This window comes from Oncorhynchus gorbuscha, linkage group LG02, assembly GCF_021184085.1.
Source record: "Oncorhynchus gorbuscha isolate QuinsamMale2020 ecotype Even-year linkage group LG02, OgorEven_v1.0, whole genome shotgun sequence".
NCBI classification, from domain to species: Eukaryota; Metazoa; Chordata; class Actinopteri; order Salmoniformes; family Salmonidae; genus Oncorhynchus; species Oncorhynchus gorbuscha.
Window position 1 is genome coordinate 93,319,659 of NC_060174.1, and position 13,022 is coordinate 93,332,680.

Here is a 13,022-nt window from a genome sequence, read left to right on the forward strand (position 1 = left end):
ACGGGTCCTCGGGCGGAACAGCTGCCGTGGCACTTTGGTCATGCGGCCAAGTGGCTGCGTGCGCACCCTGAGGTTGAAGTTGCCCGAGTAGGTTTAGATCATAGGCACCTGTACGAGGAGGTCAGAAAGGCAGGGAGTCCGGCGCCTGTAGTGGGCATCTCGGAAGTGGTCTGGGAGGGAGTGCAGGCGCGGGGTCTGGACAACAGGCTCAAGGACCTGAATTGGTTGAGCCTTCATAAGTGTTTGCCGGTACGTTCCATCTTGTACCGGTATAATTTGGTGCAATCCCCCACCTGTCCAAGATCCTCTTGTGGCAGGGAGGAGACTGTGCGCCATGTCCTTTGGGACTGTACCTTTTCCGGAGTAGTATGGGCTAGGGCACGGGTGTTGTTAGGTTTGGTAAAGGGGGGATTTTGTATTGACGTGGGCCAGGTTAGAGAGGGGTGTAGGGAGAGCGAGAGGGACGGATAGGGACAGGTTTCTGCTCTGGCTTCTCATGAGTCTCTTTAAACGGGGGCTGTGGGAAGCAAGGCAGAACATGGGAAGACAGGGAGAGATTGGGGGGTGGAAGGGATAGTGAGGAGGGTGGAAGGAGATTTGAGGGGGAGGATGAAGAGGGAGGAGAGGAAGTGGGGGCAGCATGCTGCTCGGGAGAGGTGGAAGGGGGGGTTTAGGGCTGGGTGTCATTTAGATTTGTAAGAGGATAGATTAGGGACGGGGAGATAGGGAAAGGTATTTTGTAGGGTGAAGGGGAGGGAAGATGCTCCCGTGAGGTTTTGTTTGGGGTTTATGTTTAGGTTAATTAGTTTATTTAAAATACCATTATTTGTGTATGTATGTAAATTATGAGTTGTAAAGAATGAATGGTATTGAAGATAATAAATTATTTTTTATAAAAAAATAGGCTGTAATTAGGTCTCACGTTCCGTTTTGTTGTTTTGCATTTGTATTGTTATTTCATGTATCGCTCTTCCTTCATTAAAGACATGAGTAACCACCACGCTGCATTTCGGTCCGACTCTCTTTTGACCAACGAAGAACGCAGTTACATGTAATTTTCATCATAGGTACACTTCAACTATGACAGACAAAATGAGAAGAAAAATCCAGATAATCACATTGTACGATTTTTAATTAATTAATTTGCAAATTATGGTGGAAAATAAGTATTTGGTCAATAACAAAAGTTTATCTCAATACTTTGTGATATACCCTTTGTTGACAATGACAGACGTCAAAAGTTTTCTGTAAGTCTTCACAAGGTTTTCACACACTGTTGCTGGTATTTTAGCCCATTCCTCCATGCAGATCTCCTCTAGAGCAGTGATGCTTTGGGGATGTTGCTGGGCAACACAGACTTTCAACTCCCTCCAAAGATTTTCTATGGGGTTGAGATCTGGAGACTGGCTAGGCCACTCCAGGATCTTGAAATGCTTCTTACGAAGCCACTCCTTTGTTGCCCGGGCGGTGTGTTTGGGATCATTGTCATGCTGAAAGACCCAGCCACGTTTCATCTTCAATGCCCTTCAATGCCCTTGCTCATTCTTTCCTTTACACGGATCAGTCGTCCTGGTCCCTTTGCAGAAAAACAGCCCCAAAGCATGATGTTTCCACCCCCATGCTTCACAGTAGGTATGGTGTTCTTTGGATGCAACTGAGCATTCTTTGTCCTCCAAACACGACAAGTTGAGTTTTTACCAAAAAGTTATATTTTGGTTTCATCTGACCATATGACATTCTCCCAATCTTCTTCTGGATCATCCAAATGCTCTCTAGCTTCAGACAGGCCTGGACATGTACTGGCTTAAGCAGGGGGACACGTCTGGCACTGCAGTATTTAAGTCCCTGGCGGCGTAGTGTGTTACTGATGGTAGGCTTTGTTACTTTGGTCCCAGCTCTCTGCAGGTCATTCAGTAGGTCCCCCTGTGTGGTTCTGCGATTTTTACTCACCGTTCTTGTGATAATTTTGACCCGACGGGGTGAGATCTTGCGTGGAGCCCCAGATCGAGGGAGATTATCAGTGGTCTTATATGTCTTCCATTTCCTAATAATTGCTCCCACAGTTGATTTCTTCAAACCAAGCTGCTTACCTATTGCAGATTCAGTCTTCCCAGCCTGGTGCAGGTCTACAATTTTGTTTCTGATGTCCTTTGACAGCTCTTTGGTCTTGGCCGTAGTAGAGTTTGGAGTGTGACTGTTTGAGGTTGTGGACAGGTGTCTTTTATACTGATAACAAGTTCAAACAGGTACCATTAATACAGGTAACGAGTGGAGGACAGAGGAGCCTCTTAAAGAAGAAGTTACAGGTCTGTGAGAGCTAGAAATCTTGCTTGTTTGTAGGTGATCAAATACTTATTTTCCACAATAATTTGCAAATAAATTAATAAAAAATCCTACAATGTGATTTTCTGGATTTTGTCTGTCATAGTTGAAGTGTACTACCTATGATGAAAATGACAGGCCTCTAATCTTTTTAAGTGGGAGAACTTGCACAATTGGTGGCTGACTAAATACTTTTTTGCCCCACTGTATGTGTTGTATGTGTCGAACTGCTTTGCTTAATCTTGGCCAGGTCACAGTTGTAAATGAGAACTTGTTCTCAACAAGCCTATCTGGTTAAATAAAGGTAAAATAAAAAAATGACGGTGCCACTTTGAAAGTCAGTGAGCTCTTCAGTAAGGACATTCTACTGCCAATGTTTGTCTATGGACATTGCATGGCTGTGTGCTGAATTGTATACACCTATCAGCAACAGGTGTGGCTGAAATAGCTGAATCCACAATTTTTTTGCAGAATCCACACATACTTTTGTATATATAGTGTATTTATTCATTGCTCTACCGACTCCAGGAGAATCCTTTTTCAAATCATGCGAAAAAAAACATATTTCACTTTATTTGGAATGGAAAACCAGATAACGTTATACAAGCATATTTGAGTTTGGAGGTTTAAAACAATTAAATATTAAGGCATAAAATATCTCCCCTAAAGCCTCCATTTTACTGAAATTGTATCTAAATCCAAACTGGTTTTCGAGCAAGCCTTATAAGAGAGCCCCATCCTATGTTTAAGAGTGGGCTCTGCTTTTTTTGCAGATTAAAACCTTGACAATGGGTCCCTCTTTAAAGTATCTTCCTTTTTAAATGAAGTCTTACAGAGTTGGCTACAATTTCAATTTCATCCTCCAGAAAAGGAAGATCTAATATTACAGCAAATAATATGGCTAAACTCCACAATGTACTGATAGAGAAAAAAAGTATATTTCTTGGAAAACTACGAGAAGGGTATAATATTTATGAAGGACATTGTAAACAAGAACGGTAACATTGTCACACAAGCATTTAACAACAGTGTATGGAGGTGTATACTCAACACAAAATTAGAACCAACTCACCATGGCTCTGCCACAAAATTGGAAGAGACAGTGACTTAAAGATGAAGTAAAAAATACATTAAAGAATTGGTCTGTCTGCCACCCAATCAAGCCTTTTTTTAGATCAATAGATGACACAAAGTGGTATACAGGAAGCCAGCCTAAAACCCCATCAGCAAGAAATGCAGATGTAGAAGCAAAATGGCTAGGAAAAACTCCCTAGAAAGGCAGGAACCTAGAGAGGAACCAGGCTCTGAGGGGTGGCCAGTCCTCTTCTGGCTGTGTTGGGTTGAGATTATAACAGTACATGGTCAAGATGTTCAAACGTTCATAGATGACCAGCAGGGTCAAATAATAATAATAATCATATTGGTTGTAGAGGGTGCAACAGGTCAGCGCCTCAGGAGTAAATGTCAGTAGGCTTTTCATAGTCAAGCAGTCACAGTTAGAGCACGCAGGTGCGGTAGAGAGAGTCAAAAACCGCAGGTCCGGGACAAGGTAGCACGTCTGGTGAACAGATCAGGGTTCCATAGCCGCAGGCACAACAGTTGAAACTGGAGCCGCAGCACGACCAGGTGGACTGGGGACAGCAAGGAGTCATCAAGCCGGGTAGTCCTGAGGCTTGGTCCAAGGGCTCATGTCCTCCGGGAGGGGAGGGAGAGAGTGAGAATTAGAGGGAGAATACTTTAATTCATACTGGACACCGGATAAGACAGGAGAAATACTCCATATATAATAGACAGATCCTAGCCCCCCGACACAAACTATTGCAGCATAAATACTGGAGGCTGAGACAGGAGGGGTCGGGAGACACTGTGGCCCCAACCAGGCAGGATATAACCCCACCCACTTTGCCAAAGCACAGCCCCCACACCACTAGAGGGATATCTTCAAACCACCAACCAGCACCACCATTGAATCATAAATGGCTTAAAATTGGTACTATAAATCCACCAAAAATGATGGCTTAAAGTCAAAAAGTTTTGACAGCAATACCATTCTTGATTTCCCAATACCTTGGCATCGGGTCTATGAACTGACATACAGTATAAAACAAACAATTCGTTCGTTTCAATTTAAAGCTATTTTATAAAATACTTGCTAAAAAATAATGCTCAATATATAAGGCATTGAACAGTCAGTCTTGAGGAAACAATCATTTTAACATATTTTCTGGTACTGTCCATTTGTGGCTTGCTTTTGGAGTCAGGTCCAGGTACGGTTGTTATGTCAAAATATTAGGGTTTAGATTGACCTGCGAACATTGTTAGGGGATCTGAAAAACCACGATCAGTTAATGGGAAATATTATTATACTCTGGGGTAAGGTATTTATTTTTAGGGCAATATCATTAGAAATGTAATAAATAGGGAGGTTCTGGACCCTCATAAGACATCATAGTAAAATGGAGGGATGTATTGCAAAAGGAAATAGCAATATACTTGGAAAAATGGGTTCATCTGTGGACATTGGAGGGATTGAGTTAAAATCAGAATGATTGGGGGATTGGCCGCTGTGAGATTAAATCCAGCACTTGAAGAAAGAGAATATTAGGAATATACGTGTATTTATTTAACTACAGGTACCGTAGATGTGAGCGAAAATAGCTGTAAGTAGCAGTATTACTGTCCGTTAGTTTACTCCATTCAGGATAGGGATGGTAGGGTAGGAGGGAAAAAGTATAAAGAAAATTAAAATAAGGGGGATTAGAAATTATGCAAACAATTAAATTCATAGAACCTACAATATATCTGCAATATCAAAGGTGATCTACCCCCCCCCCCCCCAACCCCCACCCCCCACACCCTCCAGGACTAGGCTTCACCTGTGTGTGTGAAACCGGCCGTAAGTATGTACAGTGTTTAGGCATTATGGCTCAGTTGGTAGACGATGGTGCTTGCAACGCCAGGATTGTGGATTCGATACCTGGGGCCACCCATATGTAAAACGTGTGCACCCATGACTGCAAATCACTTTGGATAAAAGCGTTTTTAAATGGTGTATATCATATTATTATTATATTAAAACTGATGTTGTAGTGATGGAGAAGACTAATCGTCTTTCATTACTATTTTTACACACTAGTGCTGCCACCTCCTGGTGAAATAAAATATAATATCTCTAATGTGTCTCTTGCGCTTGTCCTCACAGATCCCAGCGCACCCTACAACTGGCATTCTGGCCATCTACGTGGCCCTTAACTACTGTGACGTGATCCACATCGCTGGATTTGGCTACCCAGAGTCTAAAGACCTGAAGCACCCCATTCATTACTATGGCTATGACACCATGAAGTCTATGAAGGTGAGGGAGGAAATTGAAATGGGGTGCTTCAACAATATCTACATTCTTCTGAAGTGTACACTCATTCACTACTTCCCACAAATCTAAAAGCATTGGATTGGTGGATGCATGGGCCAGAGGGAGTTTCCACCAAATTCTGTAAACCAGTAATTTCCTTTCAAATCAGTGAAAGCAAGTGAAAGAGAGCACACTTTGGGAGGAAGGAAAGATAATTGGGATGTAGCCCTTGGACTATCAACAATCAGTTGTCTTGTCTAAAACACTATGCAAAGTCACATATGAATAACATTGAATATGACATGTGGAGACACATCAAATTAAATGTATTGATACAGAGGAGTGACTTTGGCGTTCTGTTGTCATGAACAATTTCAAACCACTTTGCATGGTGTGTTAACATATTTGAAAATCAATAGATTTTTAAATTTCTCCTCTTCCTGACAGAATTCGTACCACAACCTCTCCCATGAGGTGAAAGCTCTGAAGCGACTAGAGGACTCTGGTGCTGTTGTATACCTACACCCTCACTCCTGACCAATGCAACACTAAGAGTAGTGCACAAGTGAATGATACAATTGTATATAATATATTATAAACTGGGTGGTTCGAGCCCTGAATGCTGATTGGCTGACCGCCGTGGTATAAAATTAGCATACATTTCCATATGGGTGGCCCCAGCGGGAATCAAACACACGATCCAGACTAGTGTACCAACTGAGCTACACAGGACCACAGTGAAGGAAGATAGTTGGGACACTGAAAAAGGACTATCCTTTCCTACACACCTTTATCACAATCTGATAAACATCCAGTGTGTTTTAGGGATTAACATGGGTATCCGGGATCTTGGGACTGTCCCAGGAGCACACTTCACACAGTAGCAGTGGGTAGGGAAAATCACTGGGGGAGCCAAGGCAGGAGAAAAAAGCCATATTACAACCTACAATTGAAGTCGGAAGTTTACATACACCTTAGCCAAATACATTTAAACTCAGTTTTTCACAATTCCTGAGATTTAATCGGAGTAAAAATTCCCTGCTTTAGGTCAGTTAGGATCACCACTTCATTTTAAGAATGTGAAATGTCAGAATAATAGTAGAGAGAATGATTTATTCCAGCTTTTATTTCTTTCATCACATTCCAAGTGGGTCAGAAGTTTACATACGCTCAATTAGTACTTGGTAGCATTGCCTTTAAATTGTTTAACTTGGGTCAAACATTTTGGGTAGCCTTCCACAATCTTCCCACAATAAGTTGGGTGAATCTTGGCCCATTCCTCCTGACAGAGCTGGTGTAACTGAGTCAGGTTTGTAGGCCTCCTTGCTCGCACACACTTTTTCAGTTCTGCCCACAAATGTTCTATAGGATTGAGGTCAGGGCTTTGTGATGGCCACTCCAATACCATGACTTTGTTGTCCTTAAGCCACAACTTTGGAAGTATGCTTGGGGTCATTGTCCATTTGGAAGATCCATTTGCGACCAAGCTTTAACTTCCTGACTGATCTCTTGAGATGTTGCTTCAATATATCCACATAATCTTTTCTCCTCATGATGCTATCTATTTTGTGACATGCACCAGTCCCTCATGCAGCAAAGCACCCCCCTAACATGATGCTGCCACCCTTGTGTTTCACGGTTGGGATGGTGTTCTTCGGCTTGCAAGCCTCCCCCTTTTTCCTTCAAACATAACGATGGTCATTATGGCCAAACAGTTCTATTTTTGTTTCATCAGACCAGAGGACATTTCTCCAAAAAGAACAGTCTTTGTCCCCATGTGCAGTTGCAAACTGTAGCTTTCTTATAGAGGTTTTGGAGCAGTGGCTTCTTCCTTGCTGAGCAGCCTTTCAGGTTATGTCGATATAGGACTCGTTTTACTGTGGATATAGATACTTTTGTACCTGTTTCCTCCAGCATCTTCACAAGGTCCTTGGCTGTTGTTCTGGGATTGATTTGCACTTTTCACACCAAAGTACATTAATCTCTAGGAGACAGAACGCGTTTCCTTCCTGTGAGGTATGGCGGCTACGTGGTACCTTCAGGCGTTTGGAAATTGCTCCCAAGGATGAACCAGACGTGTGGAGGTCTACAATTTATTTTCTGAACACTTGGCTGATATCTTTTGATTTTCCCATGATGTCAAGCAAAGAGGCACTGAGTTTGAAGGTAGACCTTGAAATACATGCACAGGTACACCTCTAATTGACTCAAATAATGTCAATTAGCCTATCAGAAGCTTCTAAAGCCATGACATCATTTTCTGGAATTTTCCAAGCTGTTTAAAGGCACAGTCAACTTAGTGTTTTTAAACTTCTGACCCACTGGAATTGTGATACATTGAATTATAAGTGAAATAATCTGTCTGTAAACAATTGTTGTAAAAATTACTTGTGTCATGCACAAAGTAGATTTCCTAACCGACTTGCCAAAACTATAGTTTATGAAAAAAAAAACGTGTGGAGTGGTTGGAAAACGAGTTTTAATGACTCCAACCTAAGTGTATGTAAACTTCCGACTTGTGTGTTGTTGTAATTGCGGTGTTGTCTCTATAAAGTGTTAGTTCATTTGCCTTGCCACTGTGATATAAAGGCCGAGACAATAAGAAGACACAGTGGCAGAATAAATTCAACCACATTTGTTTTTCATCACAAAACCAGAGAGCAACATCTGTCCGGTGAAGTCCACAAAGCATATTGCATGTAACAAACCATTACATGACCTACAGCATAGTTAATCAAGTTAATGCTTCCAACATTTTTGGACTACTAAAAAGCTATTGATTTAGAACACCGGAGAGTTAACGCAAGTTGCAAAGAAACAGGAACTGCCTCCACCATTCCAGGACCATTTTAACTAACCTCTGCTTAGTCTAATACAGTGCCAACTAAAAGATTCCAAAAACGATTTAGTCCAATCAACATAAGATAAATATCATGTAGTTGTCCATGGAACTGATTTTTTTGTGTGTGTTTGTAAGTTGAAAAAACATGTTGACTCACCCTACTTGTAGAGAAATGCCAATGCCATCCTCCTCTCTTCATGTTGTCTTACAGTACTTACTTTTAGTTTTGTTATCCTAGGCTACCTGGCTAAAATGCTTGCTCGCTAGCCTAACTTCCGTTTATGGGCAACGATTAGCCAGCTAATTAACATTTGCCAACCTAGCTACACATTGAACTTCCATCCCCTCAGGCCAGATGCACAATGTATGAACTTATGGTTGGAGAGATTCATTAGAGTCCTTTTTTTTGCACTTCAAAAGCATACGAAAAACATCTTAAAGACAAACAATGCCTGCATCTCATCTGCTCATACCCGCATGCTCACACCCCCAACCTTAGTGCCTGCATCTCATCTGCTCATACCCGCATGCTCACACCCCCAACCTTAGTGCCTGCATCTCATCTGCTCATACCCGCATGCTCACACCCCCAACCTTAGTGCCTGCATCTCATCTGCTCATACCCGCATGCTCACACCCCCAACCTTAGTGCCTGCATCTCATCTGCTCATACCCGCATGCTCACACCCCCAACCTTAGTGCCTGCATCTCATCTGCTCATACCCGCATGCTCACACCCCCAACCTTAGTGCCTGCATCTCATCTGCTCATACCCGCATGCTCACACCCCCAACCTTAGTGCCTGCATCTCATCTGCTCATACCTGCATGCTCACACCCCCAACCTTAGTGCCTGCATCTCATCTGCTCATACCCGCATGCTCACACCCCCAACCTTAGTGCCTGCATCTCATCTGCTCATACCCGCATGCTCACACCCCCAACCTTAGTGCCTGCATCTCATCTGCTCATACCCGCATGCTCACACCCCCAACCTTAGTGCCTGCATCTCATCTGCTCATACCCGCATGCTCACACCCCCAACCTTAGTGCCTGCATCTCATCTGCTCATACCCGCATGCTCATACCCCCAACCTTAGTGCCTGCATTACTGTTTGCCGCTTTGCCTTAAATTGTACCAATTTGTTTTTTTCTCGGTTGCCCATCCTATTTCAATAATAAAACATTTTCCATTGTGTCAATGATGGCGGATTGATTGACTTCCAAGTTTTTAATATACGTTTTTTTCAAGATGAGTGATGAGAATCGTTCAGCCCGTTATGTATCTCACTACACCCTCATATTCCATGTTTTGAAATATGCAGACAGTAAGTTTACATTGTAATACTTCTGACATTGTAACATGTATGTTGTAATACAAATTCTTATTTACAGTTCATTCGGAATGTATTCAGACCCCGTGATTTTTCCACATTTTGTTACATTAATCTAAAATGGATGTGTTTGTCCCCCCTTCAATCTATACACAATACCCGATAATGACAAAGCAAAAACAGGCTTTTAGAAACGTCTCAAATTTATCTGAATAAAAATATGGAATATCACATTTACATAAGTATTCAGACCCTTTACTCAGCGATTTTACAGCCTTGAGTCTTTTTGGGTATGATGCTACAAGCCTGGCACAACTGTATTTGAGGAGTTTCTCCCATTCTTCTCTGCAGATCTTCTCGAGCTCTGTCAGGTTTGATGGGGAGCATCGCTGCAAAGCTATTTTCAGGTCTCTGGCTGGGCCACTGAAGGACATTCAGAGACTTGTCCCGAAGCCATTCCTGCGTTGTCTTTGCTGTGTGCTTAGGGCTTGTTTGCTGTGTTGGTTGGAATGTTGTAAGGTGGACATTCGCCCCAGTCTGAGGTCCTGAGCACTCTGGAGCGGGTTTTCATCAAGGATCTCTCAGTACTTTGCCCCGTTCCTCTTTCCGTCGATCCTGACTAGTCTCCCAGTCCCTGCCGCTGAAAAACATCCCCACAGCATGATGCAACCGCCACCATGCTTCACCATAGGGATGGTGCCAGGTTTTCTACAGATGTGACGCTTGGAATTCAGGCCAAAGAGTTCAATCTTTGTTTCATCTGACCAGAGAATCTTGTTTCTCATGGTCTGAGAGTGCTTTAGGTGCATTTTGGCAAACTCCAATTGCCCTGTAATGTGCCTTTTTTCTGATGAGTGGCTTCCATCTGGCCTGATTGGTGGAGTGCTGCAGAGATGGTTGTCCTTCTGAATGGTTCTCCCAGCTCAGTCAGAGTGACTATCGGGTTCTTGGTCACCTCCCTCACCAAGCCCTGATTGCTCAGTTTGGCCGGGCGGCCAGCTCTAGAAAGAGTATTGGTGATTCCTAACTTCTTCCATTTAAGAATGATGTAGGCCACTGTGTTGTTGGGGACCCTAATTGCTGCAGATTTTTGGGGGTAATATTCCCCAGATCTGTGCCTTGACACAACTCTGTCTCGGCGCTCGATGGACAATTCCTTCGACCCCATGGCTTGATTTTTGCTCTGACATGCACTGTCAACTGTAGGACCTTATATAGACAGGTGTGTGCCTTTCTAAATCATGTCCAATCAATTGAATTTACCACAGGTGGACTCCAATAAAGTTGTAGAAACATCTCAAGGATGTTCAATGGAAACAGGATGCACCTGAGCTCAATTTTGTGTCTCATATCAAAGAGTCTGAATACTTATGCAAATAAGGTATTTCTGTTTTTTATTTATAATACATTTGCAAAAATGTAAAAAAATCTGTCATTATGGGGTATTTTGTTTAGATTGATGAGGGATTTTTTTTCAAATCCATTTTTAGAATAAGGCTGTAACATATCAAAATGTGAAGAAAGGTCAAAGGGTCTGAATACTTTCCGAATGCACAATGACGGCCTACCAAGAGGCAAAAGGCCTCCTGCGAGGATGGGGTCTGGGATTAAAAACTAAAATGTAGGACAAAACACACATAACGACAAGAGAAACAACACTACATAAAGAGAGACCTAAGACAACAACACAGCCCGGTAGTGACACAACATGGCAGCAGTATGACATGGTAGCAGCACATTACTTGAAGCACCCACAAGTGTCAGTAAGAGTGTGTGATTGAGAGTTTTTTGCAGCTCTTGAACATCAAGTCAGAAACAAAAACAAACAACAACTATTTCTCCTGAGATAAAACAAGAACAAACAGCAAATTAAGAGTTTTCAGAAATATTGATAAATTAGCTTTTATTGTTTAAAGAAATGTTTTTTTTCACGATCTAATCAGGTTTTTTTTTTTGATAATTCAATACAGCAATATGAAATATGTATGTAAAACATTTACATTTGACATTTTATTATTGTAGTAGATGCTCTTATCCAGAGCGACAGTGAGTGCATGCATTCAAATGTTCATCATACCAGCAACAAGATGGTGAACCAAGCCCACTTATTCACCTCTATATGTAGCACTCCAGTCCTATGCCATCCTTCATTCGGGTGTGAGGTACCATTAAATCGGAGCTGATCTACAGCTGAATAATTTTGCACACCCAATTTTTCAGTTTTTGATTTGTTAAAAAAGTTTGAAATATCCAATAAATGTCGTTCCACTTCATGATTGTGTCCCACTTGTTGTTGATTCTTCACAAAAAAATACAGTTTTATATCTTTATGTTTGAAGCCTGAAATGTGGCAAAAGGTCGCAAAGTTCAAGGGGGCCGAATACTTTCGCAAGGCACTGTATAGTACATTGTTTAAGAGACCAGTCTCAATGCACAGAGGATGTTGCAATACGCTCTCCTTCTCTCATAAGTATCACTTTTAAATGTGGGTGTCTTTGTTTGCTTTGCATATTGAGCTCTATCATTCTAATTGCATGAGGCTGTGCTTTCATGCCTCTTCCATTTACTCATATTTTGTTCTGTTTGTTTTAAGATTTGTCAGGGAAATTACCTTTTCAAATGTAAGTATTCTATCATAAGAGATTTTTATTCTGTATTTGATCATTTGTGCCTGCCCTATTCTAATCTGATCTTCTTCCACGTCAGCTGATCTTTTTGAATTACAAAACAAATGCTCATTGTCTGGGTTTGAGCAATCGTCTCTGTCTAATCAAATCAAATTGTGTATGTCACATGGACCGAATACAACAGGTGTAGACCTTACAGTGAAATGCTTACTTACAAGCCCTTAACCAACAATGCAGTTTTAAGAAAAAGAAGTGTTAAGTAAAAAATAGATAAGTAAAAAATAAAAATATTTAAAGAGCAGCAGTAATATAACAGTAGCGAGGCTATAAACAGGGGGTACCGGTACAGAGTCAATGTGCGGGGGAACAGGTTAGTTGAGGTAATATGTACATGTAGGTAGAGTTAAAGTGACTATGCATAGATAATAAACAGAGAGTAGCAGCAGCGTAGAAGGGGGGGGGGGGTGCAAATAGTCTGGGTAGCCATTTGATTAGCTGTTCAGGAATCTTATGGCTTGGGGGTAGAAGCTATTAAGAAGCCTTTTG

At 41.9% G+C, this 13,022-nt stretch overlaps 1 protein-coding gene across 6 annotated transcripts in view; it reads left to right on the forward strand.

Moving 5' to 3' along the window:
- LOC124013266 (CMP-N-acetylneuraminate-beta-galactosamide-alpha-2,3-sialyltransferase 4-like) overlaps positions 1-6,724 on the forward strand; it is a 48,887-nt gene extending 42,163 nt beyond the window's left edge. For all 6 annotated transcript variants that reach the window (XM_046327550.1, XM_046327535.1, XM_046327528.1 and 3 more), the window contains 2 exons: positions 5,525-5,677; positions 6,122-6,724. In XM_046327550.1, the coding sequence (XP_046183506.1) occupies positions 5,525-5,677; positions 6,122-6,211 (243 nt within the window). In that variant the 3' untranslated portion in view covers positions 6,212-6,724. The remainder of the gene's footprint in view (positions 1-5,524; positions 5,678-6,121) is intronic.
- Positions 6,725-13,022: the final 6,298 nt, after the last annotated feature.